Genomic DNA, 17,967 nt, shown 5'->3' with positions numbered 1-17,967 from the left:
AATTCCAAATTGCTCTTCAGAAAGTTTGGATGAGTTCACAGCTCCACCAACAATGTACCCACATCCCTTCTAACATTGATCTTTGTCCTTTCTGGTCATATTGGCCAGTCTGAGAGGTGTGAGGTGATACCTCAGAGATGCTTTGATTTGCATTTCTCTAATAAGTAATGATTTAGAGCAATTTTTATATGTCTATGGATCCCTTTGATTTCCTTATCTGTAAATTGCCTTTGAATATCCTTTGACCATTTGTCAATTGGGGAATGGCTTTTTTTTAAAATTTGACTCAGTTCTCTGTATAGTTGAGAAATGAGTCCTTTCTCAGAAATACTAGTTGTAAAGATTATTTCCCAATTTACTACATTTCTTTTGGTCTTGGTTACAGTGGCTTTGTCTGTGCAAAAGTTTTTTAATTTAATGTAATCTAAATCATCCAGCTTGTTTTTAGAGATGTTCTCCATCTCTTCCTTAGTCATAAACTGCTTTTCTTTCCATAGATATGTCAGATAAACTACTCCTTGATATTCTAGTTTACTTATAAGATTGTTTTTTATGACTAAATCCTGTATTCATTTGGATCTTATCTTGATATAGGGTGTGAGGTGTTGGTCTAATCTAAGTTTCTTCCATACTAACTTCCAGTTTTCCCAGCAATTTTTATTGAAGAGAGAGATTTTATCCCAATAGCTGTACTCTTTGGGTTTACCAAATATCAGATTACTATAATCATTTCTTGCTATTGCACCTAATCTATTCCACTGGTCTACCACTCTATTTCTTAGTCAATACTAGACAGTTTTGATGACTGATACTTTATAATATAATTTTAGATCTAGTAGGGCTAGGCCACCTTCTTTTGCACTTTTTTTCATTGAATCTCTGGAAATTCTTGACTTTTTATTTTTCTTTTTGAATTTACTTACAACTTTTTCTAACTCATTAAAGTAATGTTTTGGAATTTTGATTGGCAGGGCACCAAACAGGTAGTAGGGATATAGCCACTTTCTTCCTGTCTCATGGATAAGTCATGGGAGTTCATCACTTCTGGGTAAGTATATTCTCTCTGAAAGAGTTACAATTCTCAAGAGAATTCCTTGCTGGAATATAGCCAGTTTCGTTCTATTGGATAGCATTTTGTTTTCCTCTTTACCGCCCCCTCACCTTTTTTTAACCTTTTCATGTATCTCTTGAACCTCCTGTTTGATGTCCAGATTTTCTATTTAGCTCTGGTCTTTTCATCAGGAATTGTTGGAGCTCTCCCATTTCATTAAATGACCATCTTTTTCTCTGGAAGAGAAGGCTCAGTTTTGCCCCATAGTAGATTCTTGACTGCATTCCAAGTTCCCTTGCTCTTCAGATTTTCTCATTCTAGGCCCTTTGATCCCTTAATGTTGATGCAGACAGGTCCTGTGTAATCCTTACTGTGGCTCTTTGGTATTTAAATAGTTTCTTTCTGGTTGATCGCAGGATTTTCTCTTTTATCTGATAGTTCTGGAATTTGGCCACAGCATTGCTTGGTGTTTTATTTTAGGATATCTTTCTGGAAGGGATAGATGTATTCTATCAATAAGTATTTTGCCCTCTGGTCCATGATATCATGGCAATTTTCCATCACTAAATGCTGTAATATTAAGTCCAGGCTTTTTTTTTTTTCACTTCAATGTTTTCAGGAAGGCCTATAATTCTCAGGTTTTCACCCTTCAATCCATTCTTGAGGTCAGTGGTTTTGCTGATGAAGTATTGTACATTTTCTTCTATCTTTTAAATTTTTTGGTTTTATTTAACAGACTCCTGCTGTCTCATGAAGTCATTAATTTCCATAGACTTCATTCTTTTTTTTAAGAGAAGAATTTTTTCATTTACCTTTTTGCAACTCCTTTTCCAATTGGTCAGTTCTATTTTTGTAAGAGTTTACAATTTGACCAGTTGAGGTTTTGAGAGAATTGTTTTCTTGTTGCAAGGTGTTAATTTTCTCTCCCCAATTTTCCAATTGATTTTTAAGCTCCTTCTTTATTTCTTCAAAGAAGTCTTTCTGTGTTGGAGAGCAGGTCATATTCTCTTCAGAGGTTCTAGGTCTCTCCGAGTCTTTTCATTCCAAGAGTCTTTCTATGGACCCTCCTTTGTGCTGGTCTTTCTTCATTATCCTAAGACCTTGTGTTGGGGAGGGGCTGGTTCTAGGATCCCTAGAGGCTTTACTCACTGAGTGTAGTATCTCCAGCTGTTCAGTAGGCAGTACTAGAGGTTTTGCTCACTGAGTGTAGTATATATAGCTGGCCAGTAGGGGGTGCTGGTTGCTGGATTGAGGCCCTCACCCTTGGCCTTGAGAAGTGATTGAAGTTGTTGAATAATTTTATCTTTGATCAATGGTGGCCTCTACCCTGGGGTGAACTCATCACTCTCCTATTCACAGCGGATATGGTTCTGCTTCTTGACCTTAGCCTAGGGAGGAAGGTGGGCTGTGATTGTGTTTCTTCTGGGAAGAGGCTTTTGCTGAAATGAAGGTGTGGACTCTGAGTTCCTTCTGACTTGAGGGGCCCAGGGATTGTTGTCTGCAGCTCTCTGACACCGGAACTCTCCCTCTAGCCCTGCCGGCAAACTCCAGAGGGTTAGCGCCACAACCAATGCCTCTGCTCCCTAGTTGGCCTGAGCCCCTGCAGCTGACCAGGCTCTTGACCTGCTGCTGATAGTGCGGGTCTGGTTCTCAGGCCCTCAGGCTTTTGGGCTCCAGTCCCACTGCTAATCAGGGTAATCTGCTGCTGATCCAGGCTCCCAGGCTCTCACCTGTTTCGTGTTCCCAGCTGAGTCTACCCTCTGAGCTTGGTATCACCCACAATTGTGGAAGACAAATCCTGAGGTAGATGTTCTTCTGGCTTTTCTTTCTGGGTTTTGTAGATTGGATTTCTGTTAAAAGGTTTGTCTCATATTATATGTGAGGGAAGATCAGGAGACTAGCACTGTGCCTGTCTTTTCTCCACCGCCTTGGCCGGAAGGCTAAATACTTTTCATTTGGAGTAATAATTTGCTTTTCTAGATGTCCAGAATTAATTCTTTAATTATTATTTCCAGAATTTCCTCCAGAAATTCAAGCAAATTCTACTGGCTTTTATATTTTGCCCAAAGTTTGTATTTGTGAAATTGCATTTTTAAACTTATATAAGAATTTACATAAAGCTTCACTAAACTCCATTTTCTTAGACTGACATGAATATTATTACCTTTAAAGATTTTATGTGCTCATATCCATCTAAAAATTTGGCAAGGGGTCAACTATATCTTTTTATCATTTACTGATAATATATTAAATATCCAGAGCAAAACATAGCTCTACTCAAGATCTCTTTTTAACTTGATTTAAATTATTAATAATTACTCTTTGATTCCAGCCAATTAATCGATTCTGGTTTCTGTTCCATGAAGCATAGTTTTGTCCACACATCAATATCTTTTACAAAATAATAGCAATATTTTATTTTATCTAACACATTGCTAATTTTTTGTGTTGATTTAAAAAAATAAATTTCTATTCCAGGTTCCCTTTTAATTTTTTTTCAACTTTTTAAAAGGCAACCAATGCAATACTCATTACACTTGTGCAATAGTACAAAATAGAATTCAATATTTGCCATGATGTTAAAAACAAGATTAAAAAAATAAAAAATAAAAATCTTCACTGTTTTCTCAGAGTGATTTAGGTCTCTCTCTGGAAATGTATCATTTTTCATTATGAATCCTTTGAAAGTATGGCTCATTGCATTAAATCATAGTAGCTAATTCACAATTGTTTAAGACTATAATATTTTTGGTACTGTATACAATTTTCTGGTTCCTTTGCTAAAATAAAAAAAAGCCCTCTGCAATATTCACTCAAATTACTGTATATTAGAGTATGAAGGCCCTGGAGGCAATGACATTTCACTTCATTTTGGAATTTTCAGTTATTATTATAGTGTCTTTTAAGCCACTAAAAATATTTTCTCTTTGCCTTGGAAATTCTGAAATTTGGCCTTAATATTCCTGGAAGTTTCCATTTTGGAATCTCGTTCAGGAGGTGATTGGTGAATTCTTTCAATTTCTATTTCATTCTCTGGTTCTTGAACATCAGGGCAGTTTTCCTTGATAATTTCTTGAAGATGTTGTCTTGGGTTCTTTTGATCATGTCTTTCAAGTAGTTCAATAATTTTAAAATCATCTCTTCTTGATCTATTTTCAGTTAAATTTTTTTCCCAGTGAGATGATTTATATTGTCTTATATTTTTCATTCTTTTGGTTTTGTTACTTGATTTCTCACAGTCACATTTACTTCTTTTTTCTGCACTCTAAATTTTATTAAATGTGTTGATTCTATTTTATTTTTAAAAAATTTCCCCTCAGATACATACAAAAGCAATTTTCAACATTTACTTCCAAAACTTTGAGTTCTAAATTCTTTCCTTTCTTCCCCACCCTACATCCTTCATTGAGAAAGCAAGTTACTTGGTGTAGATTAAGACTGTGTAGCCAAGAAAAACATTACTCCTCTTTCTGGACTGAGACCTAGGACTCTAATCTTGGATTGTGACCCAGATCCAAGTATGTGCAAAGCAAAAGAGTCTTGCCTCAGTGATAGCAAAGAGACCTCCATAATCTCCTTCTCATCCCCTTACTGTCTATGAGTCAAGAGCTCCAGAAGCAGCTTCCCCTGGCACTGAACCAGTGGCTCCCAAGATATTCCCAGTAAAACCTGGAAAACCTTACATGCACAGATGCAAGGGGAAATGTGCTATATACAAAGTAATACCAATATTGTAGGATCATCAGTTGTTAGTGATAGCCTTTCTCAGCAATGATGTGACCCAAGACAAGTCTGAGGAACTTAAGATAAAGGATACTATCCATCAAAGACAAAGTTGATGATGTCTTAATACAGATTGAAGCATACTTTTTAATTTCATTTTTCTTGATATTTTTATGGGGGGACAGGCTAAATTAATTTTCACAACATGACTATTATGGAAAAGTTTTCCAAAACTACACAGTTTAACCTGTCTCACATGCTTTCTCATTGAAGGGTAGGGGGATGGAAAAAAGGGAGAGAATTCAGAACTCAAAGTTTAGAAAAATGAATGTTAAAATAAACTGGAAGAAAATAAAAAAAATTAAAAATCTCTGAAGTTAGATTTGAGCTCAGATCATCCTGACTAAATGTAGCAATGTACCATCTAGTTTCCTCAAACTACACTCATTTCCCAATCACATAACAGTTCTGGTGTTCATATTTTCTCAACTTTTAGCTTAAAAGTTTTCTGATTCATCATTCTCCATTTGCTCTATAGCTTGTCACATCTATATGAACAAATGCTTATTTGGAACTTGGAATCAGATTTAATTTTAGTAATTGCTTCTCATATTACTGACTAGACCTATGCACCAAAAAGATAATAATAATAATAATAATAATAATAACCAGCTTAATGCAAAAACAGAATTACATTCAAGACTAGTGCTTTCCCTTAAAGGATTCACTATTTGAAATGAGCAACAACATTTATTGAATACACTATAATCAATGCTTTCCTTCCTTCTATTTCCTTCTAATTCTTTGCAGTCTGGCATCTGTCCTCATCAATCAAATAAAGTTGCTTTTTCCCAGATTACTATTGATCTGATTGCTAAATCAAATCACCTCTCAATCCTAAACTTTCTTGATCTCTCAACAACCTTTGAGCCTGTCGATTAGTCAATTGATCTACATTAAGTGCTTACAATGTACCAGGAACTGTGCATCACCCTCTTCTGCTTGACTATATACTTTCTAGGTTGACATGCTACCATTCTACCTTAAAATTCCTCCTCTACCTGTTTCTTTTTTTGTCAGTCAATTTTTTTTAGGTTTTTGCAAGGCAAACGGGGTTAAGTGGCTTGCCCAAGTCCATACAGCTAGGTAATTATTAAGTGTCTGAGACCAGATTTGAACCCAGGTACTTCTGACTCCAAGGCCGGTACTTTATCCATTACGCCACCTAGCAGCCCCCTTACTTTGAGTTTTTAAAATGTAAAGTGCTATGTACTCCTTTCAATTAATTTTCTGTATTATGAATCCTCTATTCAAATTTCTCTATATTATAAATGCCTAGTGACTGACTCATTTTATGACTTTATTAGAAGCACATACATACATAGATTATTCTTTAAAATATTTGAAAATGATGTGCTTTGTTGTTTTTCAATCAATTCAGTCATGGAGATCTTTTGTGATTTCATTTGGAACTTTCTTAGCAAGAAAGTAGTTTGACCTTTTCTCCTTTGGTTAATTCTATTGATAAATAATTTGAGGCAAGTAGTAGATTGCCCAGGATCATACAATTAATAAGTGTCTTTGGTCACACTTAAACTCTGGTCTTCCTGTCTCTGGGATAGGAGCTATCCACTATGCCACATAATTAAGGATCATTAGTTATTTACATTTTCTTCTTTTTTCCTTTATAGGGCTAAAAATAAGATCCCAGAATTTCAGTCTTTTGTATCATCACCTCCTACATATATATGTATACTACCCCTATATCAATTTCATCTATCTATCTATCTATCTATCTATCTATCTATCTATCTATCTATAGATATATCTATCTGTCTGTCTGTCTGTCTGTCTATCTATCTGCCTGTCAGTCAATCCGTCTTTGCTGTGTCTGTCTGTCTATCTATCTATCTGGAGATTCAATCCCTTGATGCAACTGTATACAAGAGACAATACAAAAAACAAATGAATTTTGTAATGAAAAATATATTTAATGTATATGTATCTTCTTTTCAGGAAGGTTAGAGAGGATGAAGAGGAAAAAAGGGAGTATCTCTGGGAGAGAGAGACAAATTAAGCAGAAGACTAACCCATGATATGGGTGAAAAAATGGAAAGGAAGTGTTTTTCATGCAAAAATCATGGAAGAATTTCTCCAAATCAAAAATGAATTGAGTGGGGGGGGGGAGGAGAGATAACAATGCAAGATGCATCATCAGATTCATGAAATTGAGGGCCCTAATGAAACTGATGCCTCAGAAGGTATTTGAACAGTGTGGTATGTATAAGAATAGAGTTCAGTAGAATCAAGAGTTCAGACAGGTTTCACAGGGATATTTCAAAGCAAGACTACTTTGTGTTAATTTGTAAACATCTCACACTATTAGTGGAAGTCATGCAAAACATTTCAGAATGACTTAGCAATTGGTATTATTCTTTAAAGTTTTCTTGGTGTTCCTCTCTGGCTGTAGAAGGAGCATATAGCATTTGGGGATGAAGATGCAGCCTAACGAGCCACTACTGGAGCTCAAGATGGAGAAGACCTCCACAGCCATCATCATTTTCTCCTTGGTGCTCTAGTATGTGGGGAGGAAGGAGATCCAGACACTGCAGAATAGCAGCATGCTGAAGGTGATGAACCTGGCTTCAATGAAGGTGTTAGGGAGATTTCTGGCCAGAAAAGCCACAATGAAGCTCCTCAGGGCCAAGAATCCCATGTAGCCCAGGACAAAGTAGAAGGCAATGACAGAGCCCTCATTTCACTTCAGGATGATATGTTCATGGTCAGAGTGCATACCTGCCTCTGGGAGTGGGGGAGAGAGCAGCAGCCAGGTTCCACAGAGCATACCTTGAAACAAGGTACAAAAGAGAACAATTGAAATAGGTACTCTGGATCCCACCCATTTCCTGCTCCTGCTACCTGGTCTGGTGGCTCTGAAGGTCAGAACTGCAATGATTGTTTTGGCCAAAATAGAGGAGATGGCCACTGTGAACATGACTCCAAATGTTGTCTGTCGGAGAAGGCAATTGGTTGCAGTTAGACGACCAACGAAGAGTAGAGAGCAGAGGAAGCAGAGGGTGAAGGAGATGAGGAGAATGTAGCTAAGATCCCAGTTATTAGCTTTGACTATGGCGGTGTTTTGATACTTCACAAATACCCACAGAACCAGAGCTGTGAGGAGAGAGAGAAGCAAATATCTATTGAGGCCAAGGTCATTCCCAAAGGCTCTTCATAGGCAAGGAAGGTCACCACTTTGTGGAGACAGAGATTCTTTTCTGTATTGGGATATTGATCTTCAGGACATTTCATGCATTGATCTATTTCTGAAAAGAACAAATAAGGTCTCAGTGTGTTAAACTCATCAAACCTTCCCTATCAGAATGTCAAAAATGGTTGTTAATAAAAATGGCTATATATGTTTCCATATGGATCACTATTTGGTGGCAGTGGATAGAACAGAGAACTTGGAAAGCCTAAGTTTGAATCGTGCTTCAGATATTCCTTGGCTCTTGGCGCCTGGGGCAGTCAATTAATTTATTTCTGCCTCAATTTCATCATTTGTCAAAGGGAGCAGTAATTATGCCTACCTCATATAAATTAACAAATAAATTAATAAATATATTAAATAAATTAAATTAAATATATTTAATATTTAAATACATTAAATAACAAATATAGTATTTTGTAAAACTAAAAGTGCTCTATTAATGCTAGGTAGTATATGAAAATTATTCTTAGAATACTTTAAAAAGAAGAGAATTTTTAATACTACCACCACCACCACCACCACCACCAATAATAAATGTGATAGTTGAATGTCACCAAGTAATCAGTTTATTGTTGACTTGAATTCTTAAATTTAACTTATGTTTTTATGAGTCCATCTCCTTTACTTGGAGCTCTCTATTTTTTATAGTCTCTTCTCACAGCGATATGATTCTATTGTTCTGAATACATTAGTCTATTGAAGTTTCTTTTGGAATGTGGGAGGAGATGCAGTTCCTATAAGTCTCAAAAATCTTGCCTTCTTTGCCTTTCTTATAGATGTTTAATCTATTGATGATGACAGGTATGATGAGCAGGAGACCTAGACTGATGGAATTCCTGAGAAAATCTCAACCCTTTCTCCCAATTATCTTATCTTACATGTGGATAGTGTATATCTATCTATCTATCTATCTATCTATCTATCTATCTATCTATCTATCTATCATCTATTTATCTATCTATGTATATATACATGCATACACATATATATTATATATATAAATAGAAATAAAATCCTAGATTTGTCAACACTTGCTTTGTTGACTTGTGTATCTTATATTTTAAATGTGACATTGCCTTTAGATGCAAAGGCATCCATATGGTAGAAGGGATTAATAAACTTATTACATGGTCTGAGATAAAAGGAGAAAGGATATAATCATTAATTGGACCTTGACCTAGAAAGTACATAATCCAGGATTTGGTTCTAGGGCTCCAAATGATTTAGAGCCCTACTATCACTCAGACTCTTCCAGAACATAGAAACTACTGGCTTAATAGCAAATGATCAAAAATCATTAATTGTAATTGAAAGTTCCTGAATGCCCCCACTTTCTTATACTCTGGGTGTCATGTATCAAGTTGATTCTCCTGCTTCCCCTGGTGGGCAGTGGGGAAATCTCACTGTCTCTTGAATTCTCCATTCAAAAGGGCATGTGTCCTGGTACTCTTGTCTTTGCCCCAGCTCAACTGAAATTGACATTAAACCAAAAAAAAATACTCCAAAACCAAAACCAAAACAACTTGATTTACAAACTGATTTTTTTTTGCAGGCAGCTTTTGTGATATGTGTCCCTAGGAAGAAAAGGCTAGTGATTATTGTGAAATACTCTATTTTCATGTTAACATCATTCATAACAGCAACATTTGTATTATATTCACCTTTTTACCAAACTCTGGCCACTCTATTGCTTTCTCCTGAATGCTGAAATCTTGCCCAAGTGGAGCTTGAGGAATAAACTCTCCCACTTTCTCCAGAACTTCAGTATCATTTTTGAACGTCACATAGTTGAGAATATCATAGTTTGCCACTTCGTTCCTCCTATTATCCAAGTCCACCTGGTTCCTAGCACTGTTGTAAAACTGGAGGTTCTTCAGAAAGGAGTGGAGCTGAAAGGGAAGGACATTAGATGGGAGTTTTCCAGGAGAGTATCTCAGAGATGTTTGCTAGATTCTAATTGAACACTTTTATCAACCATTTAGATATGAACAGGAATAACAGAATAATAACATTTTTCTCATGTCACAAAACTGCATTTTTAAGAACTGGATAACAGTTTAATAAACCTGATAAACAGAACCTGGATCCGTCTTAGTAATCTGGGTCAAATCTCAAACTGGGTGTAGGAATTTTTGGATATGGAGAAAAAAAGGGCAGAAAGGTGCCTTCAATTTGATGCTTATGGTATTGGGAATGCAGCCAGGAAGAGAGCTTGCAATGTTGCTTTACAGCAAGTAGCGTGCTGCTGAGCCAATCAAACCACTTCCAAAACAATCCAACAAATTTATTTGTTTATTTGTTTATTTTCCAGAAGGTTTTTAGAACCACTTATTAATTATATGTACCACTTGTAAATACTGTGCAAAGGTTCAGAGGTATAAAATGAAAATAAAAAATACCTTCCTTAAAGATCTTACATTCTTTTGAACGATACATCATTGAAATAGAAATCCAAATACAGTATAATTCTGGGAGGAAGAAAAAAAGAGAAGGACTGAATATTTCTATAGTATCCACTATTTACTAGGCACTATGTTAAGGACTATTTTACAAATATTATCTTGTTTGATAAGGGAATTCAGGAAGGATTTTATAAGTGATAATATATAAACTGAGTCTGAAAGGAAAGATCCTTAGGTTAGGCAGGAGTATCTCTCAGCCTTAAGTATGATGATGTTTGTCCTTTGTTCTCAAAGAAGACCATGACATCAGGAAAGTGATGCCATGACATGAATGTGAATTTGATTTGAGTGAGAAGGTGCAGTACAAAGTCACCATTCTCACTTTGTCCTCCGGAGCCATCCAGGTCCAATGGCCAGATATGAATCAGGATGACTGGAGATGGACCTGAATGTGAGGAAATCAGGGTGAAGTGTCTTGCCCAAGGTCACACAGCAAGCAAGTGCCTGAGGCTGGATTTGAACTCAGGGTTTCCTGATTTCAGGGTTGGTGCTCTATCTACTGCTCCCCAAGCAGTAGGTAGAGCACCAACCCTGAAATCAGGAAGCCCTGAGGTCAGATTGTCCGATCTCAGCCTTAATATACATACATCTTATGTATATATGTATGTATATGTGTATAGCAAATACATTTTTGTGTATGCACATACATTGTTGTTTTGTTCTTTTGCTTTTTTTTTAGGGTTTTTTTTTTGCAAGGCAAACGGGGTTAAGTGGCTTGCCCAAGGCCACACAGCTAGGTCATTATTAAGTGTCTGAGACCGGATTTGAACCCAGGTCCTCCTGCCTCCAGGGCCGGTGCTTTATCCACTACGCCACCTAGCCACCCCATTTCCTTTTGCTTTTGAAGACAACCAGTGACATCGTGGGTGATGCTTTCACTTTTATGTGAATTGGATTCAAATGAGACAAATTTGTCCAAAGTTATCAGCCTATCTCTCTCATCCTCAGTCATTGAAGTCTAGAGACAGGACAAAATTAAGACAGGACTGGGATGGCCCAGGATGCAGTAGATGACGTTGACATGACCAAACTCAAAACAACCCTGGTTCAGCTGATTTTATGACTGTTGGAATAAATTGATCTTATCCACCCAATCAGCTAGGGAAAGTATTCACATAGTCGGAATAGATACAACTCTAACTCAACAATAAGTTTCAGGTCTAGTGGTTAGTCGCAGACTGGTTTCGCCTGTCTGCTCAGGAGGTTTTCTGGATGCTACAAATACTACAGCTTCTTACAATAACAGGTGAGACTTGGTGAAATTAGGTGGACACCAATGATGGAGAAGCAGAGCAAGAATGCACTCCATAAGCTCGCACACCATATACCTATGCAGATTTAATCATTTCAGTCCAACTTTTTGTGACCCTATTTGATGTTTCCTTGGCACAAATACAGTAGTATACCATTTTGTTCTCCAACTTATTTGATAGGTTAGGAAAATGAGACAAAAAGAATTAAGTGTATTGCCCAAGTTCCCACAGCTAATGTCTAAAGCCATATTTTATCTAAAGAAGGTGAGTCTTCCTGATTCCAGCACCCTCCGTGCCACTTAACTGAAACTTTATACAAATGTATACATGCACACAGAAATATAGAAATATGCATATGCATATAATTGTGCATATAAACATAAACACACAAATATATGGATATGGATATATTATATATATATATATATATACATATATATACATGATACATGGGTCTAAGTAAATGGATATGTATCTACATATTTTCATAAGCCCATGGATATATGATATATATGATACATGTGTCTAAGTAAATATGTGTCTATATATTTTCACAAGCCCACATATATTTTTGTTGTCTCATATATATACATAAATATATAAACTTGCACATGCATATGATTGTGCATATAAACATAAATACACAAATATATGGATATAGATATATGTGCTATATATATATATATGATACATGTATCTAAGTAAATATATTTTCACAAGTAAACATATTTTCACTAAGTAAACATATTTTCACTAAGTAAACATATTTTCACAAGCCCACATATATTTCTGTTGTCTCATATAGACATATAAATATAGAAACTTACACATGTACGTAATTGTGCATATAAACATAAATACACAAATATATGGATATAGCTATATGATATATCTATGATACATGTGTCTAAGTAAATATATATGTGTCTACATATTTTCACAAGCCCACATATATTTCTGTTGTCACACATACACACATTTATTTATTCATGTCTCTTCCCTTGTCAGGTTCTTGAGAGTAAAGGTTTTTTCCCCCATCTTTGATTTCATATCTGCATTTCCTAGCAAATTACTCGTCATATAGTGAGACTTTTATAAATACCTGCTGATTGATTGGCCGTTCTGTAAAGGATAAAGTGGAGATAGGAGATAGGATATAGGTGAAAACCATGCTTTTCAATTTAAAAAATACCTATTACAAACTTCCAAAATATTCTGGGCATCTTCCTAGTTTTGGAAACTAAAAACAAAAATAAGAGAAATCTCTACTCTCAAGTAGATTATATTTTAGAAAAGCCAATATCAAAATCCTTGTTTCCAGACTTAACATCTCAAGATGAAACTCTAGACTGAGCTTGAAGGGTACTCTGATGTCATTTAGTCCAACCTTCTTCATATATAGATGAAGCCTAGGGAGATCAGAGAACTTGCTCAGTGGCACCTATGGAGAAAGTTCCGTGAGAAAGTTTTGCAGGTAGAATTTGAAATCTGTTTCTCTGACTTTAGAACCAGGACAATGTCTATTGCATCACTCTTCTGTGGAATAATTAAGTCTTTAAGGGGAAAAGCAAAGATCCCTGGTTCTGACTTCCTCAGAGCCTACTGAAGGCAAGGAGCCTGCAGTACTGCTGGCCATCCTTTCCCCGTAATATCCTCCCTGTCAGTCAATTGAGCCGGATTCTCATTTTACATCCATTCATGTGGATCTGAAATGATCAGAACTCTGAAAATACCAGAACTGATGGTTTTTGGCCCCGAATCTACCTGTCTCCTCTGCAGGCATTCTACAGAGAAAAATGAGGAGAGCTGTTTGTTAGATCCTTTACTACTTTGTGGACATGATGGTTCTCATTAATTTGGACATCAGAGCTTCTCTGGGATCCTTACCTTCCAAGGGTAAACAATCTTGTGGACACCAGGTAAATCAGATTCCATTTCTGATCTCACAAAGAATATTTCATGAAGAGCCCACATCACAACATACACAGCATTGTAAACAGAAGAACTCTGATCAGACATATTGATATCAAAATAGCTCAAAGGTAGTGTGTCCAAGGAAGCATTTGGTGAACAGATGCTTCCATCTCCCTTTCCATGTTTATATGTACATCCAAAAGCTGTGTTCCAGAAGTTTTTAAGAAAAATATCATCTGGGTACTTGTCAGGATGAATGTTTTTCAGAAAATGTTTGAAACCAGGAATCTTACAAGTTTGCTCTGAAAATATCAGTGACTCACTAAAATTACCAAAATAGAAATAACCCAGTTTTTTGGCAATATCCCAGTGACTGCTGGAGATCCACATTCTTTTTAGAAGGTGATAAGGATTCTTGGTAAACATCAGAATCAGTAATGAATTTGTATTTCCATAAATAATAGTCACCTTTGCTGTGCAAAATAGCATTCTGTTCATAAAACCTTGATACCAGACAACATCTAGTGCCTGACCAGTGATGATCTTCTCATTAAAGGCCACACAGACATCATTTTGGACCATTTCTTCTTGAAGGTCCTGGAGGAATTTCTCACCTCTTGAATCATTTGAGGTTACCAGTCCCACCCAGGTCCATTTGAAATGCAGCATTAGTCTGACCATGCCAAGGGGAAGGACTGTTCCTTGAGGACATCTGATAGATGGAAGGAAACCAGATTGGATCACTCAGGAGTGGATCAAAGGGATCATAACTGATCTGAATAGGCCAAACATGAGTGGTTTTGAATTCATTGGGTTCATATGACAAAGATTTCCCCACCTAACCCATCTCAACCAACTATCTTTGTTCCCTTGAACCTAGAATAGATTTGTAGTTCATGTCTGACTGTTCAAGTACTTCTGATCATTCAGGTATCATCTCCTTCATCAAATCTACCCTTACTCAAAGAATGTGAATGATTTCTGACTTTTTTACTTCTTAAGAGCACTAACACTGAACAATGGGTCTTGCAAATGTTGGAAACAATAACTATTTGCAGAATTCAATTGAATAATTTCAAAGTTTTGTAGTTCAGAATATCCTGATTGCTATAAGTCCTGATGAAGGGAAGCATTTCCATCACCTCACTCTCTGTTTCCTTTCTCTTCTTGAGTCACCTGGAAGATAAACTAGACACCAAAATTCCCCCAAGACCCCCCCCCCCAAGGTTTCTATTTCAAATGACAGACCCTGACCTACAACCAGATAGGTTAAACTGAGCCTATGATTTCCCTACCTGTGGAAACTTAAAGAGTTCAAGCAGGGTTCCCATGCAGAGAGTCATTTCAGAAGTGGCTCCTCCAGTGACTCCTACAGACTTGTCCTTCTTCTTACAGAAATAATTTGGAATGATCTGTCCCTGGCCTGATAGCCAATGAGGGAACTCTCCAAGGTGTTCTCATCACTGTGATAGGCATTGTAGATGTGGAATACCAGGGTAATATTGGGTAACAGATTGGGGTTCCTGTTGATCTCTTCTACAGCAAACATTAAGGCCAGGATCTGATAGTAATGTTTCGGCAGCCACCTGCAGTGGGAGGGATATCATCAGGGATAAGGAATACTTCTGGCTCTTTCTTTCTCCTGAAAAGGAACTGAAAATTTTAGAAGGAGAATTTCCTAATCTATTTGAAGGTTCAATTCTAGGTGCACTTTTCTACAGGACATGATCACTCAACCTTTTTAGTCATTGTTCTAGCCACATTATTATACTCTAAATATTTTACTCTATTACTAGCAATGGCTGAGGCACCAAGGACTTGACTACCCTAATATTATCGATTCTCAAGGATTCAAGAGTATTACCAGAAATTCTCTCACACTCCATCCAGTTGTTATCAGCACACTTAGAACATAACAGTTGTTCTCTACCAGCTGCTAAGTCATTTCTAAAAATTACAAGAAGCTACTGCAAGAATTATGAAAATTCATCAGATAATCAACAAATGGATTTTTGAAAAGTAAAGCTATTCAGAAAATGATTTAAAAACAAAAAATAAGATAAATACTATTGTAATATAAATAAGTATATTATAATGGTGAATTTTAATAGTAGATAGGAAAATCAGCTATTAAGTAGATAGAAATTAGGTATAGAATTTCAAGTCAAAATATGTCACAATATAATCTCAAATGTATATATATGTATATATATATATATATATATATATATACTAAATATAATAAATAATTTCCCAAACATATTGGAGACATAAAGAAGAAATTTCTTCTCAACTTTGTGAATTGGAGAAGAGATTGTGACCTAATAATTCATATAGAAAATTAAAGAGATAAAATTGAAATTTTTTTATACAAAATTAACAAAACTCTTTCCCTCCCATAAAATACTAAATGCAGTTAAGAGTAGAAAGTAAAATGTTAACAGGTACAACTTTGCATAAATATTTCTCCAAACTGTATAAGGAATTGATTCACATTTGTAAAACCAAGACCAATTTTACAATTATAAATTGTCAAGGCATTTATATGGATAATTCTCAAGGTAAGAAATCCAAACTAAAAGGGATGGAAGAAAGGAGATGGGGTGATAGAAGGTGATAGAAGAGAGGGAAGATCACAGAAGAGGGTAGTGAGTTACAATGTACTTTTGAGGAGGGATAGGGTGAAAGGAGAGAGAGAGAGAGAGAGAGAGAGAGAGAGAGAGAGAGAGAGAGAGAGAGAGAGAGAGAGAATAGAATCAATGAAATGGAGGGAAATACAGCTAGCAGTAGCAACAGTAGAAAAAAATACTAAAGCAGCTTTTCTGATGGACTTTTGGTAAAGAATGTGATCCATCCCAGAGAGAGCAGATGGTATTTGAACACAGACTGAAGTAAAACTATTTTTCTTTCTTTCACTTTATTTTCCTTCAGGTATCTTTGTGGGGAGAGGAGAGGTTTGTTTACTTTTGCAACAAGACTACAGTAATAATGTGAAAATAAATAATTTTATAAAAGCAAAATCAAAGCTATCTAGACATATGGAAAATCCTCCAAATGGCTAATAATGAAGCAAGTGCAAATCAAACCAACTTTATATTTCCAGCTCACATTGATCAGATCAACAAAGTCAAATATGGGAAGTGGTGTTAGGTGACAGTCACATGGGTGGAACTCTGACTTTAATTGGATATTCTGGACAGCAACTTACATCTTTTGCCAAAAGGTTTCTGAAGTGTAGATATCTTTTGATTAAACAATCCTTCAAAGTTAAAAAGAAAGAGGAAAAGAACTTATCTTCATATAGCTGGACATGAAGGGATTATTTATTGATTAGAGAATGGCTTGATAAAATATAGTATATGGACACAATGATTGTGCTGAAAATGAAGAAAGATGATTTTAGAGAAATATGAGGAAATTTATATGACCTGATGATGTATGAAGACAGAAAAACCTGGACAACCCTTTATACTTTAGTAAAAATATTGTTCTAAGAAACAACTCCAACAGACTTTAAAGTAATGCAATTATCAATAAAGCTTCCTGAGGACTATGTATGAAAATGTACCCACTTCATTATAGAAAGGCGATAGATTCATATGCAAATTAAAACACACATTTTGGAGTATGGCAAATATGGGAATTTCTTTTGCATGAATATACTTATTTGTTACAAGAAATTTTTTATGTTCTTTTCCAGTTGGCATTTGAAGGTGATAGAGAACAAAACAAATGCTTGATAATTAAACATAACAGAATGCTTACTGATATCTCTTAAAAATGTAGTGTGAGTGCTGAAAAAACATTTTCCAATATGGAATTTTGCTCATTTTATATATGAGTAGAGGAAAAAAACCTCCAACAACAAGATCCCCATCTCTGTGGTATGTGGGGCTGAAAGTCCTTTCTAAGGAGCAGTGGGTCCATTTCTCCCTGCACAAGGAGACTGGCAGCTGCAGGAGCAGGAAGAAGAAAAGGAGGAAGAACATCAGAGAGACTGCTTTCCAGTTCACAGTCAAGGTCCACTTGACTTCTGTCTAAGTTTGTGATTTGCTCTGGAGAAAGAAAATCACCAAGGTATAGCAACTTCAGGTGTCTTGGGAAGAGAAACCTCTCCTGCAGATGAGCTGTCTCTTTTCTGAGCAACTGTTCCACCTTTGCTCTGACCACCCACACTTGTGGAATTACAATACAATATGACTCTAGCTCATGTCCAAGACAGAAATACTGCTAGCTAGTCCAGGGTGCATTTATAAGGATTTGCTTTGACTAAGATCACTGAAAGTGCCCTTGTTA

General features: G+C 36.1%; 1 protein-coding gene across 1 annotated transcript; it reads right to left on the bottom strand.

The window, feature by feature from the left end:
• Positions 1–7,190: 7,190 nt before the first annotated feature.
• LOC141508931 (vomeronasal type-2 receptor 26-like) lies at positions 7,191–17,660 on the bottom strand. Its single transcript, XM_074218019.1, is given in 8 exon segments — positions 7,191–7,958; positions 7,961–8,146; positions 9,704–9,931; positions 13,645–14,380; positions 14,382–14,446; positions 14,967–15,106; positions 15,109–15,257; positions 17,437–17,660. Coding segments are annotated over 8 exon segments (2,496 nt in total).
• Between the last annotated feature and the right edge of the window lie 307 nt (positions 17,661–17,967).

This window comes from Macrotis lagotis, chromosome 1, assembly GCF_037893015.1.
Source record: "Macrotis lagotis isolate mMagLag1 chromosome 1, bilby.v1.9.chrom.fasta, whole genome shotgun sequence".
Classification (NCBI taxonomy): domain Eukaryota; kingdom Metazoa; phylum Chordata; class Mammalia; order Peramelemorphia; family Peramelidae; genus Macrotis; species Macrotis lagotis.
Note: the sequence above shows the minus strand (reverse complement) of the source record. Positions and strands in the feature narration are given on the sequence as shown.